This window comes from Notechis scutatus, chromosome 1 (genome assembly GCF_049901735.1).
Source record: "Notechis scutatus isolate UNSWTSFEM ecotype Mainland chromosome 1, rNotScu1.2, whole genome shotgun sequence".
Lineage (NCBI taxonomy): Eukaryota > Metazoa > Chordata > Lepidosauria > Squamata > Elapidae > Notechis > Notechis scutatus.
The window spans coordinates 221,388,798-221,414,211 of record NC_142009.1 but is presented as its reverse complement, the minus strand read 5'-3'; the positions used below and the strand labels follow the sequence as shown (position 1 = coordinate 221,414,211).

Here is a 25,414-nt window from a genome sequence, read left to right as displayed (position 1 = left end):
AAACAAATATTACTCGCTCATGTTGTGATATCCCAACAGAACTTTAGTGAGTAATATAATTTCATCTATTTCTGCTTCAAAATAACAAGGAATGAGTCCCTCTTTAAGTAAGCTTAACATGAAAAAGAAATGGGAAATGATGTTTATGATGGAAATCCACTTTTCAGCAGTAATGGCATATTTTTCCCCGAAAAGTGTTACAGACAGTAATTTTCAGCAGAATTTGTCATTTTAATTTGGAGAGATCCCTGTGGCGAAACATGTGTTGCAGAACAAATTATATGAGAGGCTGCCCTGCTTTAGAGATTTTGCAGAGTCAACTGGCTTAGCTGGTTGTCCATGTACCTTCATTCAGCAAACAAGCAGTCATTGTTTCAGAAATGGATTTAATGACAGTAATGATGGCAATGTCTTGGGATAGCTTATTAATATGGGTTCCTCATACTGTTTCCTGCTGGTTTTATATGCCAGGCGGTTGGCACTAGAGATGATCTGGATTGGGGGTGGAAATAAATCACTCTCCAAAGATGCTTCTGTAGCTCTTATCAGAGTCCTAATCTACAAGAAAGCCTTTGTTATTCCTTCACCAGACAATAGTGTACATTTGCCAGGATTTTAAAAAAAATGCTGATAGTCATCTAAATTAGATGTGTTTCTGTTCTTCTCTGGGGAAAAGACATCAAATCATAGCCAATTTGTGTCCAACCACTCATATCTGCTCTATGTTAATCAGGAATAATTGCATTCCAATTATGCAAGTGAAAATGTATTATGTACTCTTCCTGATTGGCTCTATAATATCTTCAGAAAACAGAATTAAATAAAAGCAGCAGGCTGGATTTGGAACACTTTGACTTAGGGATATAGAGGGATGTAGCTTTCTAAATACAGATTTTTCTGGAAACCTCTCTCTACAAGTGCTATGCACCAACAATCAATTCACCAATTCTCTTTCCCATTGTATGTTTGAAAAGTCAAAAGCTTAAAAGGTAACTTGGTATATATCACAGACTTGAAACATCCTGATTAGCTTGTTAAAACTGCCATTGTTGTTGTTTCTCTTCGATTCTGCTCTTACCAGATATGGCAATGTCGATGATTCACACTTTTTTCCTCTCCACAATCGTGATATCCAGGGTGTTGTGTTCCAAAATATTATCAGTCTGTATTCGAAAGTCCTACAGTAGTTTTGCATGCTCATTTTTTACCACTTTTTCAGGATTATGTTGTTGTTGTTGTTGTTATATTATTAATTATTATTATTATTATTATTATTATTATTATTATTATTATTATTATTATTATTATCATCATCATCATCATCATCATCATCATCATCATCATCATCTGCCACTGTGGTGGATGGGCAAGCTGTGGGAACATTTTTCCCTTGGGAGTCAAGGACATTCAGCCTGCACCTGGAGAGGCGTGACTGGAAGTCAACCAAAGATGGGACAGTGACCTGATTGGACCATGTGATGCACAGGGGAAGGAAGTTTTACTCTGGGTGGGGAAAACCCGGGGCTTTCGGATTCGGGTTTTCCCAGATGTGCCAATATGACATCTCTAATAAATTCATGCATTGAGAAAGATGCCTGCCTCAGAGTTTTGATTCTCTTGGGGGTATTACTTGGAACACTCATTTAACGTCCATACATAGTTATAGGCCATGATGAAAAAGTAACTTTATGACCAATCCTCTCATGTACAATCATATCAGGTCTGTAAAGCCACAGGAAAGCTGACATAAGAGCCTAAGTCAAGGTTTCATTTTGCAACCATCTTGCTTAATAATCCAGCTGCCAATCCCAATTGTGATTGCTAAACAAGGAGTACCTGGATACAGAAACCTTTTTTAGAAATCCTGCAGAGAGATTCTTCTATCTGTTCATATGTTGTATTTATTCAAAAAATAAATAGTTGTGGATCCTAGATCACATGTACTAGATCAGCAGTCGCCAACTGGTGGGCCACAGCCCACTGATGGTCCGTGAGAAAATTTTGGTGGTCCACAGAGAAATGTTACTCCCAGAGCACCCCGAAAAGCAATTAATCCAGGCTGCACAGGAACACAAGGCTACACTGCCCACGTGGCCCACGGGAACCCTCCCCGCCCACTCACTCTTTATCTGGCAAACTTGCCTGCTAAGTTGCTAGTTTTCCTTTTTTTCCCCGACCATCAGCTGTTCTGCTGTGCCAGGAGATTTAGATTAGCTAGAAAGCAGGAAACCGTTGGATTTCTTGCTTTCTAGCTAATCTTTAGATCTTCGGCTCTGCTTTTAAGCAGAGCCGAACCTTCCTTAGGACTGAAGCTTCTATTTTTCAGTGCAGGTAGCCGATGGCAGAATCATAGATCTCTAAATGAATCTGTGATTCTGTGAGCAACTCAATCTGCCTGCCTGCTTTGCCTGATTTTGGGTAAAAGTTGCTCTTTTTTAATAAAAAAAAAAATCAATATTTACATACATAGTGTGTTGTGAGTTAATTTTGTGAGTTTGCTTGCAAGCAAATTTTATGTGACAGACTCAGCTAGCCGATGGCAGAAACACAGATCTGTGAATGAATCTGTGATTCTGTGTACAATTCAATTTGCCTGCCTGCTTTGCCTGATTTTGGGTAAAAGTTGCTCTTTTTTATTTTAAAAAATCAATATTTACACAAATATTTATAATATTTACGTACAATCCATGCCCAGCCAGTCACATGATCACCAAGCCACACTCATAAATTAGGCCACACCCACAGAACCGGTTGTTAAGAAATTTGAACCCCACCCCTGCTTCTGTGTGTGTGTCTATGTGAGGGAAGGGAGAGAGAGGTTAGATCAGATGTCTCTCTCTCTCTCTTTCTCTCTCTCTCTCTCTCCCACCATCAGCAAGCCACTGTCAGTCAAAATTCATATTAATCGTCCCCGGGATTTAAAATTATGAGTTTGGTGGTCCCTGAGGTCCAAAAGTTTGGTGACCCCTGTACTACATCACATTATCCAACATTTTATTGAATGCCTTGAATGACAAAATGATTTGAAATTAGTTGCTGTTTTAAGGTAACCTTTACACATATGAACTCTACACACTCAATAAGTGGCCTAATCAAAAGTCTAGCTGAGAAGACTCATCTTTTAATGTAAACATACTTAATTAAAATGAAAAATTCATGATGTTTTCATACATATGACACTGCCTAATCACAATGAAACATCAGTTCAATAACACTGCAAATGTTTTGTTTGTTACAAAACATCCACATTCATATTCCATTGTTATCTGCTCTTCTGAGAATGAGAATATAACACTGCAGAGGTAAGATAACAAGCTGCAGGATTAGGTCCCCACAGCCAGAAGGCTTCCAAACAACAGTACAGCATCAGTCTTTTCTTTCTTTCTTTCTTTCTTTCTTTCTTTCTTTCTTTCTTTCTTTCTTTCTTTCTTTCTTTCTTTCTTTCTTCCTTCCTTCCTTCCTTCCTTCCTTCCTTCCTTCCCTCCCTCCCTCCCTCCCTCCCTCCCTCCCTCCCTTTCCCTTTCCTCCCTTCCTCCTTATAAAACATCCCACGAAACAGCTTTTCTCCAATGGAGAAATGTCTCAATTTCTCTGTGGTGCCTGCAGGAAATCTGGAGAAATGGTAGCAGGCAAGAAGGCAGACATTGTTTCCACCAAATCAAGCTAATTATTCATTTTTCAAGGAGGAAAATAACCAGACAGGGAGGGAGAAAATGTACCTCCCCTTCCTTCCTTTTATGAAAGGAAGCAAAAGTAATCTAGACTTTTTCTGTTTATCATGAGACAGGAAGTGATTTTTTTCTCCCTTTAAATAATGGGAAGTGAGGGAGGGTATCATTCAATGAACTTCTCATAATGATTGCCTCCAACATAGAGTCACCACCAAGCGGGGCTCATAACAACCCTCATTTTCACCAGAGGAGAGGCAGCAAGACGCATGGTTTCCTATGTGCATATCTCTCTGTGGCCTTTTGGATAGGCCTGTAATCCAATCCAAGAAGGCAATTCTTAATGATTTCTCATATATTTCTTAAAGATTTCTCATATATTTGTCAAAGATATTGTCTTTAAAATGAAAGTTCCAAGGCAACTGGAAACAATTTAAAAAAAGAAAAAGAAATTCACAACAAAATGTGTTGCTGATTTGAACTTTTGTTTGCACCCTGTTGCGCGGTGGAGGCTATCACACTGCTAGGACCAAACTGTGAGGCAAGAGGTCCTTCCAAAGAATTTTATCAGCAGTAATTTTGTATATTTGGGCTTTAAACGCATATTAAAGCCCACTGGAACAAAAAATGTTCTAAAGAATTGCCTTTGGGGGATAGCCAACATATGAAAAACTTCATAAAAATACAGCTTTATTGCCTCCAGGTCAACATTTTTGTTCATTCTTTATTTTTTTTTCCTTAATGCAAGATAAGACATAAAATCTCTCAAGGACATTTAAACAAAATGGACATGAGCAGAGAAAAGTTTTTCTAATATGCTTTTTATAATAGCAGAGCATCAATTCTGTGTTTGTCTTCTCGATGCAATCCTTCAGTTATGGTGAAATTTCTGACACTAAACAAAATGAACGTACATAGCCCTCTTTGATTAAAAGACTAGATAGTCCTTGACTAAGTCTTACAACCATTATTCAGCCCAAGTAACACAGTTTTAACTGAAACTGGCTGCCCATTGATTTTGCTTGTCAGAAGGTTGCAAAAGATGATCTCATGACCCTAGAACACTGCAACCGTCATAAATATGAGCCACTTGCCAAGGGTCTGAATGTTGATCGTGCTAACATGGGAATGCTGCAATAGTTGTGTGAAAAACACTCAAGTCACTTTTTTCAGTGCCATTGTAACCTCAAACAGTCACACTAAATGAACTGTTGTACATTGAGGACTACCTGTATTCTGGGGTGAATGTTACTTTCAAATGGAAATGGGATGGGTTTTAGATAATGTTGGATTAGATAACCTGCTGTTCTTTTGTGTGCTTGCAGTTTTATGATGCACTTAATCATATTGATGCTTTGGAATAATTATTCCAAAGATGAGCAGCATCAGTACATGGCATGGCCTGACAAATGCTGGGAAACATCTTTTTTTATTTTATATATTGGCATGGGCAGATTTACCTAATAATCTATGGGAGGGACCCTTGACACATTTTATCCTATCAGTGGCACATTTTTGCAAGGAAGCCAGCAGCCTGACCCTCCCAATATTCTGTATTTAGCACAACAGCAGAAGAATGTTAATGCCATGCAGGCAGAGAAGGCACTGTAGAAGAATTAAAGGGATGCATCTTGATTTTCTATACGGTAGATACTGAATCTTGTATTAGAAGGGGCGGGGGACAACGACAGTATTTTGAAAGGGCCCATATGTCCTAGTGAAATGAGTTTTGGGGGGTCAATGGGTTATCATAACTCCAAGGATCCTCCCCACTTCCTGTCAAGAGTAGCTCAAGCCATCAGAAAGCTTGAAGAAGAAATCTTTTCACAGGCAGTCCTCGAGTTAGGACCATAATTGAGCCCCCAATTAAGGCCATGAAGTGGGTCAGATGACCAGAATCAATTTTACAACTTATGAGGGCAGTTAAGTGAGCATAGTCTCTGTAAAGTGAATGTGGCAGCCATTAAGCAAATCCATTGTTTGCTATGATGTGGTTTTTGCCGAACACTGCAAGTCAACACCAGTTTCTGGCAAATATGTCATGTGAGCATGGGGCACTGCAAATGGCTGAGGGCCCAAAATGTGGTCATTTGATTGCAGGCAGACAGAGGGAGGCAGATGTTGGATCTTCATAACTTTTTCAGAATCCAGCATAACTTTGGTCACTATATAACTGGCCTTAAGTCAAGGACTACCTGCAGATCCAATTCTCTTCTGGAGCAATTTGTTATTTAGGAATTGGGAAAAGCAAATGGCAGTTCCCATGCCATAGCTGCATAACACTCCTCCTTAAACCTCCACTGCTAGGCCTATTCTGTACTCAAAGTTCAGGAAGTCCTCATGAATCAGGAAAACAGGTGAAGGGAAAGCAAGGCAGCTTGGCTTGGATCTCTTCAAACCTGGAGCTGACACAGCTGCTTCAAGAGTAGAGAAAAGCTATTCCTGAGGGGTGGTATCCTGTCAGGCAGAACTGGAAGCTCTGAAATTCAGGTGTTAAGGGGGATGCTGTCTGCCTTCTTACATTAAAAGGAAGCCTGTGCATTGTGTACTTTTTTCTCAATCAATCCAAACCCCTAGGGAATTATTTTGCACACATACTACATTTCATACCTACATTGACAATTATTGAAAAGGTGCAATCCAGTTTATTTTGGATTCCAATAAATGTGCAATCCAATTTATTTTGGATTCCAATCAGCTATAATGAAACACTGCAAAATAAGAGGAAATCCAATAGAAGTCACTGGGTCATTGGTCTCTCCTAAACACTGGTGACTCTATAGCTGTGCATTAGCTCTATTACCATGAAAGTCCCACATAATAAAGCTTTTCCCTCAGAACAAGTAAAATCTCTATTTTAGAAGGGAACCAATTGTTTTCTCTTGTGGGCTACATTCCTTTGAAAATAATTTCTTGGGGATACCTTAGGTGGGGCTTTAAGTGAGCAGTGGATGGATTCAAAGCCACAGTGAGATCATTGGTGCATCTTTTCTGACACCTCTTAAATCCTCCATTGCCTGTATCTTATCTGCCTATCTGTATCTTTTACTCCTTTTTTTTCATCCAACAGTTCTAGAAATGGGACAGATTGGTGCCATTGCTTATAGACAAATTGATTTCAGGTATGCTCATAGGATCACAGAGTAGCAACTATTTGCATTTTACTTTAGTAAGTCAAAATAAAAGTCATTGAGTCAGGGCTACCAAAAATCAAAGGCATAATTGCAAAAGCGGTGCATTTGCAAATATTTATCGCAGAGGAGGAAAGACAGCAAAATATCTTGCATCCTTCCCTTGAAACTCCACCTAACAACCGGAAAACATATTTACACATTTCCACTGAAGCAGGATACTGGTCTCAATGCCATCCCATTATTTGGCAATCTGACAACTTTGGATGAAGTCAAAACTTAGTCAACAACAATTAGTTTATGTTAATATATCTGCTCTCACAGACCTTCACATCCTTTGATAACCGGCTGTGGCCTGAACACGTGACAGGAACAAAATTCTCCATTGTACTGGATTTGCTCTTCCCCTACATCTTTTTTTCTGTTGGTTTTAAAGAGGGAGGCAGGGCCTAATTTTGATGTAAGGTACTTCTGTTCAAGCCACATTCTCTGATATTATGAGTAAAAATACTAACGGCGTTGAACGTTATGAAACCAGTTCCCGATAAGTTCCCATCCCTCTCTAGCTTGCAATATGATCTCGGCCTAACTTCTCAGTCCTCAGGGTCGGGTTGATGATCAAGTGTTGGTTCACCGCCCACATGAATCTCCCTGGGCTACCTCGGTTCCTGCTCTAACTTTTCACCAAAGTACATAACATTCTGGAAACAGGAAACAGGCCCATCCTCCTTCCCCCCTCAATCGGCTGTCATTCAGTGGCTGTAACACCAGTTCTGAGAAACGATTAGAAAACAAAAATGCATTGTGGCTAAATATAGACCGTCAGTTTGGGGCTTGGCTCTCATGTTACCGAGAGACAGTACCGAGAGACAGTCTATTTGAGCAAGGTGCTAATGCTTCAAAGAGGGCACAGAGAAAGAAGCAGAACGCAGTTCAACAGCTGCATTTCTCTAGCTTTAGTGAAAAGGGAAATCAACCCCTTAATCGCTCCTTTTCAGCTCCCCTTTCAATTACACTTTCAGCTGCGCCGTTAAAATAAATATATATAAAAGGTTGATCTTCCCAAACGAGCGTTGTAATTGGATTCCTGTCTTGTCCCAAGCACGCCTGCACAACTTTCGGTTTTTTTCTGCTTGGTTTTCACACCCACCAACACTCGTAAATGCAAGCAAGAGTATAGAGTAAAGGAGTAAAGTTTCCAGAAGTTACTTTAGAAAGTTTTCTGAGAAGAGAGAGAGCAAGGAAGCGACCCCCCCCTTTTTTTTTTTTAAACACACCAAAGCGTAAAATTTGTACGTTTGTCATTTTGCACAAGGAGGCGTTTTGAGTACTCACGCGGAGCAGAAGTTGTACTGTTAGGGAAATTCATCCTGTAAGCATTCAGAAATGCTTCCCCTTTGCTTTTTTTCCCCCCCACTGACTGTGCTTTCCTATCCACGTCCAAAGATGAATGAAGCAAAGCTGCAGCATAGACCAGGGAAGCAAACGGGAGAAAGCCTCGCTTGTTCAGATGCTTCCAGCATGGTTCTTGACCATTTACCACTGGAAAAGGAAACGGCACATTCAGCTCACATGAAAAGGGGAGGGGCCTTGCTTTTTTAGATAAGCAACAGCTTCTCTTTTTTTCTTTCGTTCAGTCTTCCTCTTCTGCCAATGTTTACTGTGGGACATTTCCACCTTTAGCAAGGAATACGGTTTTCATTGTTCTTTTGCCTCTACATCAACAGGTTTTGCAGAGTTTTGCAATCTTTCTAAAACTTAAAAAAAAAAAAAAACCTTATAAGAGAAGCAGTAGAAAAACTTAAAAAATGAAGCACAAAATGAGAAGTCCCATCTTTTAATTTCTAGCTTGTTGTAAAATCTTAAGATGGCCTTGAAGCCAGCTAAAATGTTATGTATTCTCCGTAGTAAATCAATAATAATACATAGAATACTTCTCTTACAAGATTGTAAGGGAAGTATTATATGTATATATTATATATACTATGGGTTGTAATATAAGGATTATCTAAATGATAGCAGTGTTCCATATCTCAGTGGCTGCCACAAAGAAGGAGTCAAACTATTCTCCAAAGCACCTGAGGGCAGGACAAGAAACAATGGGTAGAAACTAACCAAGGAGAGAAGCAACTTAGATCTAAGGAAAAACTTCCTGACAATTAATCCGTGGTACAACTTGCCTTCAGAAGTTGTGAATGCTCCAACACTGGAAGTTTTTAAGAAGAGATTGGATAACCATTTGTCTGAAATGGTGTAGGGTTTCCTACCTAAGCAGGGGGCTGGACTAAAAGACCTCCAAAGTCCCTTCCAACAGTTTATTCTATTCTATTCTATTCTATTCTATTCTAAAATCTTGAGAACTTCAGAACATTATTGTTTAATAAATTATTATTGCATAAGTGCATAATTGTGCCTACCGTCCCTGTCCTATTGTCCCCAATTATTAGTTCCTATTTCTTGTATTTAAACTTGTTTCTGTTGTAAGCTTTTGACAAATAAATAAATAAAATAAAATAAATAATAAAAAAAGCTCTAGCCCCATCTTAAGCGTGAAAGCCAGCCTGGTGACTTTGGGCCAGTCTCTTTCAGCACAACCCACCTCACAGGAGTATTGTTCTGGGAAAAATCAGAGCAGGAAGGAGGTATGTACGTATTAGGCACGTTTGCTGCCTTGAGTGTAATAAGGTGTTAAAGGGTTAAAAAAATAATAAATAGTGTGGATGATTATCATGAACAATGATAATAAAGAAGATCAATTTCCTCTGAAGATCTGTAAGATTTAAAAAAATTTGTTATGAGTAAATATTAATATTCATGTTTTTAGGAACTTATTTTGAATACATTTGCTCTGCTACTGGAAACACTATCAGAGATTCTTCTGTTTACTTCTGTTTGTTCTTGGTTCTCAATCAGTAATTTGTGTAGCTGATGTTGGGTCACTCCCTTCTCTTTCTCTAACATTTAGGAAGTTGTAATTTCCTGTCAGGAATAATATTATAGTCATTCATTTATCCATTCCATTTTCAATGCATCCTTTCTTCTCACAATCCAGTATTTCAAAATAGGATATACAAATCTTCTCCTGTCCATTTTATTTATATAAATGCCTTGTGAGATTAGATAGAGGCTGCAGTATAACCACTTCCTAAAATAATAAAAGAATGTGGTCAATCGTCCTTTTGCACCTTAAATAAAATTAAAAAATTTCTCTGGAATTAGGATTGGGAAAGGAAGAACTACATCATTTATTTTTAATAATTACACTTTAATCTCGGGGAGTCTGAGACCGCACAGATCAAGTGAGAAGCAAAGCCAAGAGAGTGTGTTCATAATCACTTTACCTATACAAATCTGAATAGGTTTAAAAACTAATTGCAAACCTCCTGGTGTCCCAACCCATACTTTACAAACCTCTGTGTTAAGCTGCTAGATCAAGGACAGTGGTAGGATTCAATTTTTTTTACTTCCGGTTCTGTGGGCATGGCTTGGTGGGCGTGGCAGGGGAAAGATACTGTACAATCTCCAGTCAGAGGTGGTATTTGCCGGTTTTCCGAACTACTCAAAATTTCCGCTACCGGTTCTCCAGAACTGGTCAGAACCTGCTGAATACCACCTCTAATCAAGGGTCTTCAAACTTGACAGCTTTAAGGCTTGTGGACTTCAACTCCCAGGATTCCTGAGCTAACATGATTGGAGGAGGAATTCACACATCTTAAAGCTGTCAAGTTCGAAGACACCTGTGTTAGATAGTTACTGAGACATGTTGCACAAAAACCTAATGGGAGACTTAAGTCTTCCAGTCTTAAAGCTGATTTAGAGTTGCCCGCAACTGCCTTTATCCACCACTATATACCTATGCTGCAAAGCTTGATGGGTAAGCGGAGGTTGTTAAGGGCTGCAGATGGGCAGCCATGCTCACATGTCCTGAATTCCAATTGGACAGGATAGTTTTTATGTAGCATGTTTGTTTTTCCCCCTCACTTTCTTGCCCAGTTTCAAAGAGGATACTATATTTCAATACCTTTAGCCTAAGGTGTGTTATCCTAACATGTCATTACTTAATTTTTAAAAACCAGAATAGGCAATACATTGCATTTATTAGAATTAGCCCGCATAACAAAATAACAGAGTTGGAAGGGACCTTGGAAGTCTTCTTGTCCAATCCTCTGCTCAAGTAGGAGACCTCATACCATTCCAGACAAATGGTTGTCCAATCTCTTCTTTAAAAAAAACCCTCCATTGATGAGCACCACAACTCCTGGAAGCAAGCCATTCCACCGATTAATTGTTCTCACTGTCAGGAAATTTTTCCTTGGTTCTAAGTCGGTTCTTTTCTTGATTAGTTTCCATCCGTTACTTCTTGTCCTGCCCTCAGGTGCTTTGGAGAATAGGTTGATCTGTCTTCTCTGTGACAGCCCCTCAAATATTGGAAGACTGCTATCATGTCAGCCCTAGTCTTTCTCTTTGTTAGACTAGACATACCCAGTTCTTGGCAACCATTATATGTTTTAGCCGCCAGCCCTTAATTCTTTATTGCTTTTATCTGAGACCCTTTCTAGAATCTCAGTATCTTTTTTGCATCATGGTGACCAAAACTGGTTGCAGTGTTCCAAGTGGGCTTTTACTATATCATTGTGAGAACACCTACTGAGAGTCCTTCTACCTACAAAGGCCCCTTGGCTATGGAAGAGATGGCTCTAGTAGGCCAAAGTATTATATCTCCCCCTCCACACACATACACACTACAGTTTTCATAAAATAATTAAGATGATTTTATTTCATTGGGCTTTTGAATAAAGTTGTCATGATGTATTTCTTTCCCTCACCCTACCCTGCCCTCCACCCAGTAGGAGCTTTACTGTATTCATTGTTTTGACTGGGTGATTGTTATTTTCTTGTTTGCCAGCCAGAATCTGAGTAAAGCGGAACAGCTTAGAAAGGTTGCAAAACAAACAAACAAATGCTTATGTCACAACAATGCTTGGATGCAGTGCAGCCTGATAGCACAAAGTCTGTGAGAGTAGGCATTGTTGGAGAGCAAGCACAATTCACTGTATAAATAGTACCCAGAAAGATAACATTGAAATATATTCTAGACTCATCTAGTACCAGTTGGCCTTTCCATGCAGGCTCTGCAGTGCAGGGATCTGCTACAACCTCCTTGGTGATAGAAGGCTGTCTGGCCTCTGTTGAAATGCTTCTAGCAAAAAGAAGAACACTGACTCCTTCCACATTGCAGATAGTTCTTGTTTCTGAAATATTCCCATAATTTTAACCCAAATCTAGTTTTCATAATGAGGGTACATTAGAGATCTCTAAGTTTCATTGTTTTCATGCAGACATTTCATTATCGAAACTAGGTAACATTGCCAGTACTAGTCCTAGTACTGGCATTTACCTAGTTTGGATAATGAAACATTTGCAAGAACACAGTCAAGTTCAGAGAGTATCAGGCACCCCTCATTTCAACCCTGAGCTACAAATATTCTCCTTTAATTTCCGTAACATTTGAGGAAGCCATGGGCTCAGACAATGTAAGATACCAAAGTGGTATTCTGCAGGATTTTGTCAGAGAACCTTCTTTACAAGGGACAGAATTAACTGCATACATCAATGCAAAAAAAAAACAAAAACCCAAACAAACCAGAATTGTTTGAGGCCACTAGCCTAGGACATAAATGTGTCCATCTCACCCATGATTATAAATGGAGGAAAAAATGCAAAACAGTAAGAGGCCAATAGATCATATGCATAGATGGGAGGAATATAATTGAACTGAATAATCCAAAATGAGGGCCATAATGGTCATGATGTTGAACATAAAAAATATTTAGCTAAGGCCCTGAAACATGATTCTCCTTCATATTACTTTCATAATATTCAGAGAAGTGTAAATTGGACACACAATTTTATTCCATTTTGCTTATAACTGAAGAGTAGATTTTGTGATACTTGGTATATGGCTGAATTATCTCTGCTGTGTACAGGGATCATGATGTATTACAAAGTCCAGTTTACTGGATTCCAGGTTATGTTCAGAAACCTAGCCTAGATATCCAGGACTAATTTGTTTATTTACTCTTTGTTTGTTTAACTTGTTTGCTGCCCGACTCACCTAGAAGCAACTGTGGGTGGTTTACAAACATTAAAAGCCAATAAAACATTGAAAAATAACAACTCATAAACATATTAATTTACAATTTAAAAAATGGGGAGGAAGGGAGCACAGTGTTCATGGGAGAAGGTGGGGTCTTATCTTAATTCATCAGCCACTAATTCTGCAAGATGAAATACCTTTGGGGCCATAGATGGCCAAGGCAACAGTACAGATTTTCAGATAGAGATACAAAGAAGGTAAGCCATGTGAATAGACAATGAAACCTTCTTTTCCTAATGCAAATGAAAGAAGCAAGCCATACCATATTCTACTCATTTTCTTTAAGAGAAACAACAGGCAGATGGGAGTGAAGCCTACTTCCTGCCATAAATCTGTGATGTAACTGTGCCTTTGTTGTTGGTATTGAGAGTACAATTCCACTTCCTGTACAAATGAATGAAGAAAGGATATTTCATTCACCTGTAGAGAAGAAAAACTGCATGATGGGACAAAAGAAGTAGTATGTCTCTATCCACAACTTTGTCAAAAGATGACAAGCCATAAACATTCCCTCATTAAGTACAGCTCCAATTGCCCCTCTGCTCATTCTAAAAGTATCAAGGCTCTCCTTTATTTATCATTAAAAACATTCAGCAAGAATCTTCCCAGTATTCAAATACCTTCTTTAATTGTTACAGAGAAGGTTAGAAGAGATATATATTCACAGTGTCACTTCTCCTGGAATAGATCAGGAGGAAGGTTGAGAACTGGGAACAAAGCAAAATCTAATTCTTCTCTTTTCTTTTTTGCAACTGCCCTGAGGGTAGGCAAGAAATGGACAATGAAGAAACAAGAAAAGGACTATGTCCTTGATAACCTAAAAGGGTTATCAAATAACTTCTGCCTGAAGCGCACTGCCCTTTCCCAGGAGAATCTATAAATTAGCAAAGATTATTTATGGGGAGGGAATTTGCAAATGACCATCAGCTAGAATATTCATCACATTTTCCAATAAATAAGTATCCATATTGGGATAGAGAAAAAGGGATGATAATGCAAATAGATATCTTTCTCTGGGGTTTCCATAATTTGGTGGAACTGCTTATATACAGTATATTCTAGTCAGTCTGAAGACAGGTTTATGGAAATCAAGGTCTAGGCATGAGAATTCTTGAAATTATTCCAGCTATTAAGGGTTTTTACATATTCGGATAAACCAAGGTTGAACTAATTGAAAGAGAATGAACAACTGTGACTTGTCTATTTTTCATTCATGATATGTAATTTTGAAACTATAGCAGGATATCTTGTGACACCTTGAAACATCTTAACTGTCTGCTACAGATCTTAGCATGACTGATTTTTAAGTAGACGTCTAGAGAACTTGATATCTATAGGAAGAAGGATGATTGCTAAGATAAAATGGAACTGCTCTGGCTTGCTAATGTCTGACAAATTTTGTGACTCTGTATACAAGTAGTCCTCAACTTACAACCACAGTTGAGCCAACATTTCTGTTGTTAAGTGAGACATCTGTTAAGTGAGTTTTGCACCATTTTATGACATTTCTTGCCGCAGTTGTTAAGTGAATCTCAATGTCAACTAAAAAGATACTCCTTTGGTCTTTTTAGCTTCCAGAAAAAGGGAGTGGGGGAAAACAAGGCATTCTTGAAATGCCTAGATAATCACCCCGGAAGCCCAAAGTTGTTGCAGCATAAGAAGGTTATTGGAGAGCATAATGGATGACTCTTGGAGATGGATGTGTCCCATTGGAGAAGTCACATCCAGGGGGTGGGAGGAAGACCAGGGTCAAAGGGGAAATGTATGGTGTAATTTAGTATCGGTTGCATCCAGCTTACGCCAACATGGCCACTCCTAATAAATCAATTTACTTTTCTCTGAGATGCGGCTAGAGACACTTGATTTGAATGAGGGTGGATTTGTTGGAGCCCTGACAGACAGCCGATACTAAATTACATCATACATTTCCCCCATGACACTCTGTAGTTGTCAAGTTAGTAACCTGCTTGTTAAGTGACTCCGGTTTCCTCATTTACTTTGCTCATCAGAAAGTCGTAAAAGAGGATCACATAACCCCAGGACACTGCAGTTTGAACTAAAGTTTGACCATGGGGATGCTGCAAAAGTTGTAACTGTGAAAAATGGTCCTAAGTCATTTTTTTTCATTGCTGTTGTAATTTTGAACGATCACTAAATCAACTGTTGCAAGTTAAGGATGACCTGTATTGTAGCTTTAATGTGAGCAACGTTGGTGTCATTTTTCAGTCTGTTCAGAAGTCTCCTTACCCACCCAAAGACCTACGTCTTTTGAGGAAAGGGTTAGCAGGGCTGTTTCTAATAATAAATTGCATACCGATCATTCTTTGTTCTGAAGCACAGGCACATTCAAGTTGCATCAGATTGGCTTCCATTCAAGATGTGGTAACTTTGGAGGAGCACAGGAATAAAAAATTTTCACTGTACTCAGAGTGTTTATAACCACTGTCTAAAACAAATCAGCCTCCTAGAGGCATCAAGATGATGTTTACTAGGCAACCCCTTTCTTGACATGGATGTTTGGAGGACATTCATTCTGAGAATTTCCTGTTTTTCATCCGGTATAGGATGAAGAGCTTCTGACTCCAGTTGTCAATGAAAATCCTGTTAAAACATTGAGTACATTATTTATGACTTCACTTCAGGGTTGTGCAACCTTTTTTGGGCCAGGATAGGCATGCCAAGAGCTACAATTCCAAAATGTCAACGGGGCCAGGACAAAAACAAAATGGAATGGAAATGTCAGTAAAATAAATAAATAGCATATATTCGGTAGGATTCATGCCACATATTTTAACATTTCCCCCTTCTATCCCATTTCCCAACCTGTCAGTGTACGTCCCTTGGGGAGGTGCAAATAAAGTCCAGCGTAGGCGTGAAGAAGCTTTTTTATTTGTTACAATAAATCCACTTTTTCCAAAGTTTCATTGTATTGATTTTTTTATTATCCATTTCTGTTCGTTGTGGTGTTTGGATTGTTTGGGGAGTGGGTGATTAAGAGAATTAAAGGAGTATGTGATGACAAAACATTTAGGAATCCCTGAATTAGAGGAAGAATCCTATGAGTTGAACTTGTTGCTTTGTAACTATATGAATACATCTAAGTCATCATTTTTGGGGATAATTCAGAAGTGGTTTCCTGTTACTTTTTACCAGTTTAGTTCGCAGCCCTGGGACTTCCTAAGGATCTCCCAAGCGAATATTAACCAGGTCTAATCTATTTAACTTTCTTTCAAGATCCAATGGATGCTGCAACCTGCTGTGACTCTTTTTTACTTTATGAATCAGCAGCATTTGGGAAGAGATGTGGGGGTAGTTTTTAGCCTGCAGGGTTGAAACTGTGCACTCATTGTCTAGCATGAGCCCAAGAACAGGAGATACCAATATGACTACAAGACTTCACATATTAACTTAGCTCCTTTGCTAGAGTGAATTGTGCCAGATTTTTGAGGTTAGCAAGAAGAGAAAAGCTCTTCCAAAGCATGTTTAACATTCTTGCTGTAGTTTAAGGGCTGTCCTTAGATCCTGAAGATGAAATAGTCCAAAGTAAAAAAAAAAAAAGGGGGGGGGGGAATTGGACCATAAAGTGAAATTCCTATGGTTATTTAAAGTTTAGCAATTCTGTATCATGCGTAGCATAAGAATGTACAATGAAAAATGCTGCTCTGAAAAAAAGCAAGAATACACTTCTCACAAATCCTTTTTTTTAAAATAACATATCCTTTCACAATACTTAGAGTAGGTCTCCTGTTTTTTTCAGAGCAGTTATTGGATTTCATAGGTGCAGCTGAGTTTTCTGCATTTAGGAAGAGAGAGGAAAAAAGATGAGGACAAAAGACTGTCTTGTTTTCAGCGATCCAACTGCATCATGTCACGGGTGTCAAACTCATGGTGTCACATTATTGTTAGGTGACATTCAGTGATGTTTTCCCCATTTGTGGAGGTGGGGTGGGCGTGGCCTGTGTATGATACATCTGGCCCACAGGCCGTCAGTTTGACACCCCTGCTTTATGTGGTGAGATTAAACTCATTTCAGAATTGGGGAGTTTCTGCCAGAAATAAGATTATTTCTGCCAGAAATTAGATTATAACTAAAGGTAACTGGGAACCAAGAAAAGATGTGGGCTTTTCATTGCTCCAACTGTTATGCTCATTTGTAGGACTTGTAAATAAGAGATTGTAAAGATTTTTTTCCTGATGGAATCTGGGCTGCCCTCCCTCTGATATCATGCATACTGGAGTAAACAAATGGAGGAAGGAGATATTGTTGTTGCAGATGTTTTTTTAATCTGACTCTCTTGGAAAAAGTTGTCTGGAATTTATGACACACACTGGCCCTCTCATGCAATCTTTCCTTTGGCCTCCTTCAGAAAAGAGCCACCCTATCCTTCTTTCCCTCTGTCCAACATAAGTTAAATAGAAAATAAATTGAAAAACAACAGAAAACTTGGATAAGACATCTCTCTCCATGTAGGTCAGAGATCAGAGGAAAATATTAAGTGCAGCATACAAAGGATAAATCAAAGATCAGAACTGCATGTCTGCAAGAGCCTTTTTAAGACTAAAAGCTCCACAGGCAAAATATCCATTTGAACTATCCTAGGGGCACCTTCTCACTGTATTCATTGGCAAGGCATTTTTTCCCCTCAATTGCTTTTGTCCACTGAAGTCAACAACCCAGTTAACTTGAAACATTGGAATGACAATTATCTCTTCATTTGTCTCCTGCTTGCTACCTAAAAAGCACCCTGAGGTTTCTTGAGAGGAATCTTACTGGCAAGTAGTCCTTGTGGGTGGGTTGAGAATTCAAGTTGGCATATTGTAACATTAAACATCCCTCTGCCATTTTGAAGAATACCTATTAGACTGTGCAACAGTTTCTGAAAGGAAGCTACATACAAGACTCATTATGGTAAGCCTTACATGGAAAGAAATTTAATGGAAAATGTTGTCTTCTCCTGCTTGGGGTCACATGAGGGGCATCTGGCATTGACCTGACCTTTATTGGAAACCAGATGCTGATTTCAATTGATGTTGATGTGATGTAGCAGGACTCTCTTATATTCTTACACTGTTCACCTTTTACCATTTCTGATACTTCAGAGAGATGGGGAAAATACTTATACATTCAATAGATCCCTTTTAAAATTAATGAGAATGTCTGCTGCTACTACTATTATATATGTTATTCTTTTCTTTTTAGATTTGCGGCTGTTACACAGTAACTGGCCTTTTGGAATTTCAATTTTCACATCCTGCAGCCTATATAGAAGTGAACATCTCATTAAAGAGACTGGACAAGGACAACAATTAAATTAATTTAATTAAATTACCCTAATAGCTTATATATTAGTGATAATGAGGTAATATTACACTAATAAGGATGACTGGAGAAGGTTTATCATTCTCCCTCATCTGCCTTGCCGGAAACATGCAAAAAGCTGTTACTTCTTCTAGCAATCCTTTCCAGTGCTACCCACTTTTGCTAGTAATACTTCTGGTGGATTATCTATTAATTCTTTTTGTATGTAGTCTTTTATCCTATAAGATTGGATTTATAGAAATTGTTCAGTGTAGGCCCACTTTGTTGTCCTTGATCAAACAATGTGATAAATCTGCTCCACCTGGAATGAGTCCTGATGACAACCTTAAACCTTATCATGGAGCTACAGTGCAGTCCCCTGAAGTTTTGTTTTTGGGCACCATAGAAAACTAAAGTGTCTTCTGATATTAGACACAACTGTGTGATCTTGTGTGATAGTGATAACCATCTTCCATGAATTTCTCTGATAAAAATCCACCAAATAATTATATTACAATTCTAGGAGAGACTTTTCTTTTCACAAAATAGGAACTTTTAGAAGTTTTAGATCAGCCAAAATTGATTAGGTATGTCAACTGCCCAGCTGGATGCCTTGACAGAAAATACATTTAGTTAACAAGGAAACTTTTTAAATCGTAGAACTAAGGTATCATTACGGAAGATAATATAATTAAGATGACAGCACAGCAACCCTGACTCAGTAACCCCAGCAATCACAAAGGTCTTATGGTAAAGATTAACAGATTATCTACTAATATGCATATTGTAGCACTAATCATCCTATCAGGCCTCTCTGAAGTGCACTGATTTAAACAGAGAGGGCACATATCCTGTGAAATGATTTAATTAGCTGACCTGGTCATGCTAATTATATCTGATATGAAGGGAAACATTTGCATAATAATAAGCTTGATAAAGCTGCTTTAAAGAAGGAGATGTACTTCAGATATATAAGACTTTATGAAGGCAGGTTAGAATTCCTCAAAATAAAGTTGGGGCAGGTATTTTTTTCTTATTTGTCTATTTATATCCCACCTTTACTATTTTTATAACTCAGGGTAATGAATAAACATAATAGTCCTTCCTCCTCCTATTTTCTCCAGAACAACAACCCTGTTGAGGAAGATTGCTCTGAGAGGGAGTGACTGCTCTAAAGTCATCCAGCTGGCTTTTTTTCTCTTATTGTTATATCTTATTTTTCCTCTGAAATAGTCTTTCCAGTCTGGTATTCTTCAGATTATTGGACTCCTTCTAATTCTTAACTAAGTACTGGCTGGGAATTTAATGTTCTAAGGAGTTCATAATTCTCCCTTTCCCATTTTTATCTTGCAACAAACCTGTGTGGTAGGAAAGATTGAGAAATGGGGAGTAGGTTTTAATATAATTCCATGATTTAAAGGGAAATGTGCACTTCAGGCTTTCAGCCTTCTTTGAAACATTAAAAGTTGTTTTGATTAATCTTACAATATTTTGTCAAATAATTTGTTTGCTTTAGTGATAAGCACAAATAAAGACATTCCAGTTATAAAAGGGAAATAAACCAATGATCATTTAAGGCTAAGATAGAAGAATTAATTGTTTGGTTAAGTTTCTAAAAGATATGTTGGAACATAAAGTCAGTGACTGTATTTGACCCATCATTCTATGGCCATAATGTGATTTGGTGGATTTGGCATGGTGTATACCGAGAATCCACCAGTACAACTTGTAAATCATGATTTATGGTCTGTTTTGCAAATAGACATTGTTTGACAAATAACTTACAGTATTTCATAGATTAGTGCAATGTGTGAACCAAATCAGTGTCTATTTTATGTATATTTAGGAAAATTCTAAATGGAATGGGTGACAATAATATAGAGGAATAATTTTGGACAGCAGTTGCATGGACATGAGTATAAAAAAGAGGTGGTATGAAAGGAACAGTAGATGGAAAGAATTATATGAAGACAGGCCTTATTATGGAATCTTGAATTTAGATAGATAGATAGATAGATAGATAGATAGATAGATAGATAGATAGATAGATAGATAGATAGACAGAGAGAAAGAGAGAAAGAGAGAGAGAAAAACAGAGACAGAGACAGAGAGATAGATATAGAGTTCTCAACAATTGAGCCAAAAATTTCTGTTGTAAAACAACAGAAAAGTTAAGTGAATTTTGTCCTATTTTATGACATTTCTTGACACAGTTGTTAAAATAATGCCTGCAATTGTAAGTTAGTAACATGGTTTTTAAGTGAACCTGGTTTCTCCATTGACTTTGCTTGTCAGAAAGCCACAAAAGGTCACAATATTACTCAAGACACTGCATATCTCATAAATATGAGCCAGTTGCCAAACATCTTAATTTGGATCACATGACCATAAGGGATGCTGCAATGGTCATGAGTATAAAAAACAATCATAGGTCACATTTTTTCAGTACCGCAGCAGGCATTTGACAATAATACTTGGGAATGGGGATGGACAACAGAAGACTTTGATAAATATTATTATTTTTATTTTCCATAAAATAAATATATAAATATTTGCATTTCTAGGTGAATATGAAAAATGTTTAGCAACAAGGATATTCATTTGATCTTGTAACTGTATGCAAGCACGATGAAGAAAATCTTGAATTGCAGTTGAGTTATACTTGGAGATTTCAATGTTCATTGTTGTGAACATATTTCTCTCTCTCTCTCTCTCTCTCTCTCTCTCTCTCTCTCTCTCTCTCTCTCTCTCTCACACACACACACACACACACACACACACACACACGAAGAGCTCAGATCTGCCCTCTGAAGGTTAAGATGAATTGTCCTTTCAATGTTATGATTTGAAAGGGCAGATAGATTGGGATGGAAGATCATTATGCATGTCGGAGCGCTGTTCATCAAAGCACCACAATTTCTAGAAATGACAAACTCCCTCTCCAAATGCTCTCCATATTTGGCAACTGAAGTAAAACTGATAAGTCAAACTGATGTGGTGTGAGGCTGGAGTATAGGAGTTCCACTAAATGGCAAATGAATGAAAATGAGTGCTTATCCTATTAAAAAAAAAACATTTTTTCTTTTCATTTGGTAAGCAAAGGCACTCAAAAATGGTGGGCAACTGAGTAGGAGTTTTTCTCTCCCTGCTTCTCCTTATGCTCCTACATTTATTATAAAATAGATGATAAAATATAAATATAATACAATAGATACAATACACAACAAATGATAACTACAAAATATACACTATTTTGCAGTTTACTCTCCTTTGTGTTTCATTTGGCTTTTATTTATTGTTATTTATTGTTATTTATCCCTTAATTGTTTCAGTGTGGTTTGTGTTGTTTTTACTCTTTATAATTTATAAGTATTTTTAGTTTAAACGGCATTTCCTCCTTTCCGTAATTGTTTGTGGGGGAACTTTTTTGTCTCCAGTCAAGGATATTTGGAGCTTTGAAGCAAAGTGAAGGAATAAAAGGGGCTTCATCTGTTTTTGGGACTTTGTTTATTTTGTATCCCACCCTGGGTCATCACAATCTGTGTGTGTATACAGTATCAGTTGGTGAATTTTTTATAAGCATTTTTTTTTCTTCCTTGGTTAACCATTTGAGGTTATAAATGGATGCATGGTGTGCCATGTAGGCTCTAGAAGTTGAAGTTGCTCCTTAGGATATAATAGTCCACAACTAATGGTCCACTCCAGCATCAGCTGTTTGTTGCTCTAGAACAGGGGTGTCAAATTCAAGGCTCGTGGTGCCTCTGCCAACAAAAATGGAGCTTGGGAAGGCCATGCGCAGCCCTCTCGAGTTATGTTTTTGGCTGTGACTGCCTCCTACAGACCTCTGCCAACTCCGTTTTCACTGGCAGAGCACTTGGGCCACCACAGATGCCCCAACAGGAGTAAGGTCAAGCTGGCCATGCTCCCCACCCCCTTGAGATCAAACACAACCCTGATGTGGCGCTCAATGAAAATGAGTTTGACACCCCTACTCTTCCACTTAACATGTCATTAAATTAAGTCAGATCCAAATGAGCTTTCTGTTATGTGAAAAATGTGTTTTATCTTCATTGTAGCACAAGGGTGAATTTGAGCCATACATGACCTGAATTTTCTTTTGTTAATGTCATTTTATTGGGTTAAATACTTAGAAACATTCCTCCACAGCAATCCACAACACAGGAAAGGTCAATCTGATTCAAAAAGCTGTATGCTGCCTCCAAATCTTAAATAGCAGCATTGCAATAACATGTCTTCCCCCTCCCTCCTCAAAATAAGACTCCTGGAGATACACCACTCTCATTCATATCTGTAACTTCCCCCATTGAAAAAACAGTAGTTCAGCCTCATGCCTTCAGTTGTTTTATTTGTGACATCATCAGATGGCCATTAGGTACATTGGAATTCTGCAGATCTACATATTCATAGATAAAAACATACTTCAGGCAAATAGGAACATGCACAAAGCCCTTGTCCTTAAAGCAATTTGTCTGAAGTATGTTTTTATCTATGAATTTGTAGATCTGCAGAATTCCAATTCTCTAGGATTACACTAAAAGTGTATATAAGATGCATCATTGCACTGGGATGATGCATCATTGCACTGCTGAATTGATGGCACACTCTACCTCCCTACCTTGTTTTCTGTTCTTTACCCATATATCTTTCTTTTTTTAATAATCATTGTATTTCTTGTGTTCTTTTTCATTATTTATTTTATTGTTCTATTATCTTACTTCTCTTCACTCTTTTCATTTCTTCCTTTTTACTGTTATAAACTATCTAGAGTATCCCCAAAGTGAGATGGGTAGCAAATAAATTTAACAAATAAAATAAAAATAAAGGCAACCATGTGATTCCAAAAAAAGATGGAACTATGTTAATGACTTGTACATGGAGGTTATATTTGCATTCTGAAGCACCTTGTTGTCTTCTTTGAGTTTCTAACAGTGCACAGTCCTGTTGCCACCTCTGCAATGAAGAGATACAGGTACAGGTAGTACTCAACTTACAACAATCATTCAAAGTTACAGCGACACTGAAAAGAGTGGCTTGAACGATTTTCACGTTTACAACTATTGCAGCATTCCCATGGCCACATGATTAAAATTCAGACGCTTGGCAACTGGTTCATAGTTATGATGATTGCAGTGGTCATGTGATCACCTTTTTTGACCTTCTGACAAGGTTAAGGGGGAAGCCAGATTCACTTAACAACTACCATATTTTTTTTGGAGTATAAGATGCACCTAGCTTTTGGGGAGGAAAACAAGAAACAAAAAAATCTACCTCTGCCTCCCAACAATTTGCCTCCTTGCAGCAAATAGCAAACAGTCTGTTTCAGTTTCAGTTTCAGCACAGCCTGATTAGTACAAGCAGCTGATTGTCGGTTGGATTGGCCTCCTGACGATCAGCTGTTTCAGGCTGCAGGGATTGCCATAGCCTATTGCCACCTCCGCTTGCCCCATTTTCGGTCTTCGCATCCCATTTTCAGCCGCCCTGCACACCCTGTTTTCAGCCTCTGCATGCCCCATTTTCTGCCCGTTCTGGGCGGCGGGGATTGGAATGGGCAAAAAATGGGGCATGCAGAGGCTGAAAATGGGGGGCATGGAGGCAGCAATAGGCAATCCCTGCAGCTTGAAACAGCTGATCATCAGGTGGCCAATCCAACCGACAATCAGCTTCTTGTGTTAATCAGGCTGTGCTGAAGCTGAAACTGAAACAGGCTGTCTGCTGTTTGCTGCAAGGAGGCAAATTGCTGGGAGGGAGAGGCCAAAGGGTGGAGGCCAGCGGGTGGACGGGGCTTCGGCAACATTTACTGTATAAGATGCACAAGCAGTTCCACCCACTTTTGGGGTTGGAAAAATGTGTCTTATAGTCGGATAAATGTGGTATATTACTAACTGAATAACTGTAGTGGTTTACTTAATCACTGTTGCAAGAAAGGTTGTAAAATGGGACAAAATTAATAACCATCTCACTTAGCAACCAAAATCTTGGGCTCAACTATAGTCATAAGTTGAGGATTACCTGCAGTCCTTGACTTACAACTGTAATTGATCCCAGAATTATGGTTGTAAGTTATTAGAGTTGTTAGTCAAGACACCAATGAAACTAGTAGTGAAAGAGGCAACATCACAGAGGGAAGAGGTAATGCCAATTATTATCTTGCTCCACGGGGGGGGGGAGGGGGGGGGGGGGGGTTAATTTTTTTTTTTTTTTAAAAATTATTGAGGACACAGGCTTCTGTGAGTGGGAACCTTCTATTGGAACCTTGTGTGCACATGAATGTTTGCTGCTCCCTGAATGGGCGACTGAGCTTGGGGTGCAATTGATGGCTCTCCTGCAGATGCTGCAGCAGCAGCCTTTGGCTATAGGAGCTTTTTCTTTCTGCCATCTCCAAAGGGAAGCATGGAGTCTGTTTCAGACCAAATGAAAGCCAACCCTGATCTCATTCTGACCCAAGCAGAATAATTCCAGAGCCATCTTTTCAAACAAAAGCTGGCGATGATGCATCAGTTCTTCTGGTTATGTACATCACTCCTCAAATTGTGGATAAATGCATGAAAATCCATATGGTTAATGAAGCATGCTTTCTAGTGTGTGATAATGAAGAAGAGCAACATTGATTTGGTGGTGGTGGGAGCTAAATGAGCAAACATCAGATACAGCATAAGTTTGGTATGGTTTCCTTGGATCTGGTGATGTGACCTGCCTAAGATGCTTTAAACGACTAGCTTCAACAACCTGTTATCCCCTCAGTAAAGGCTGGAATCATACTTTGCATTTAAACATCATTAATTAGCACCTGCACAAGGTTGAGCTGCTGTGCATATTCCAAATATGATCAGCATTTCAAATGCTAAAATGAGTTTGGAGGGTTGTTAAGGCAGTTCCAATGAGGCCCAACAGTATTTATAGAGATGGGAAAAGGTCAGTTCAGAGATGCAAACTCTTCCCCACATGCTGAAAGTGAATAATTCCCATTATGGAGTGAGAGGGTGAATATGTGGCATCTGAAAATGTACAAAACAAGAATGAATTACTTTAGTGCTTTTAATCTGAACATGGGAGGAATGGAATTCACTTCCCTGCCTAAATATCAGAAGCAATCTGGTAGTACGGTTTCAGACGAACAATTCTTATTAAAAGGGCATAA

At 38.6% G+C, this 25,414-nt stretch overlaps 1 protein-coding gene across 1 annotated transcript in view; it reads right to left on the bottom strand.

The window, feature by feature from the left end:
- Positions 1 to 8,367, bottom strand: part of GYPC (glycophorin C (Gerbich blood group)) — a 54,608-nt gene extending 46,241 nt beyond the window's left edge. The window contains exon 1 of the mRNA XM_026665487.2: positions 8,135 to 8,367. Coding sequence (XP_026521272.1) covers positions 8,135 to 8,168 — 34 coding nt within the window. The 5' untranslated portion in view covers positions 8,169 to 8,367. The remainder of the gene's footprint in view (positions 1 to 8,134) is intronic.
- Positions 8,368 to 25,414: the final 17,047 nt, after the last annotated feature.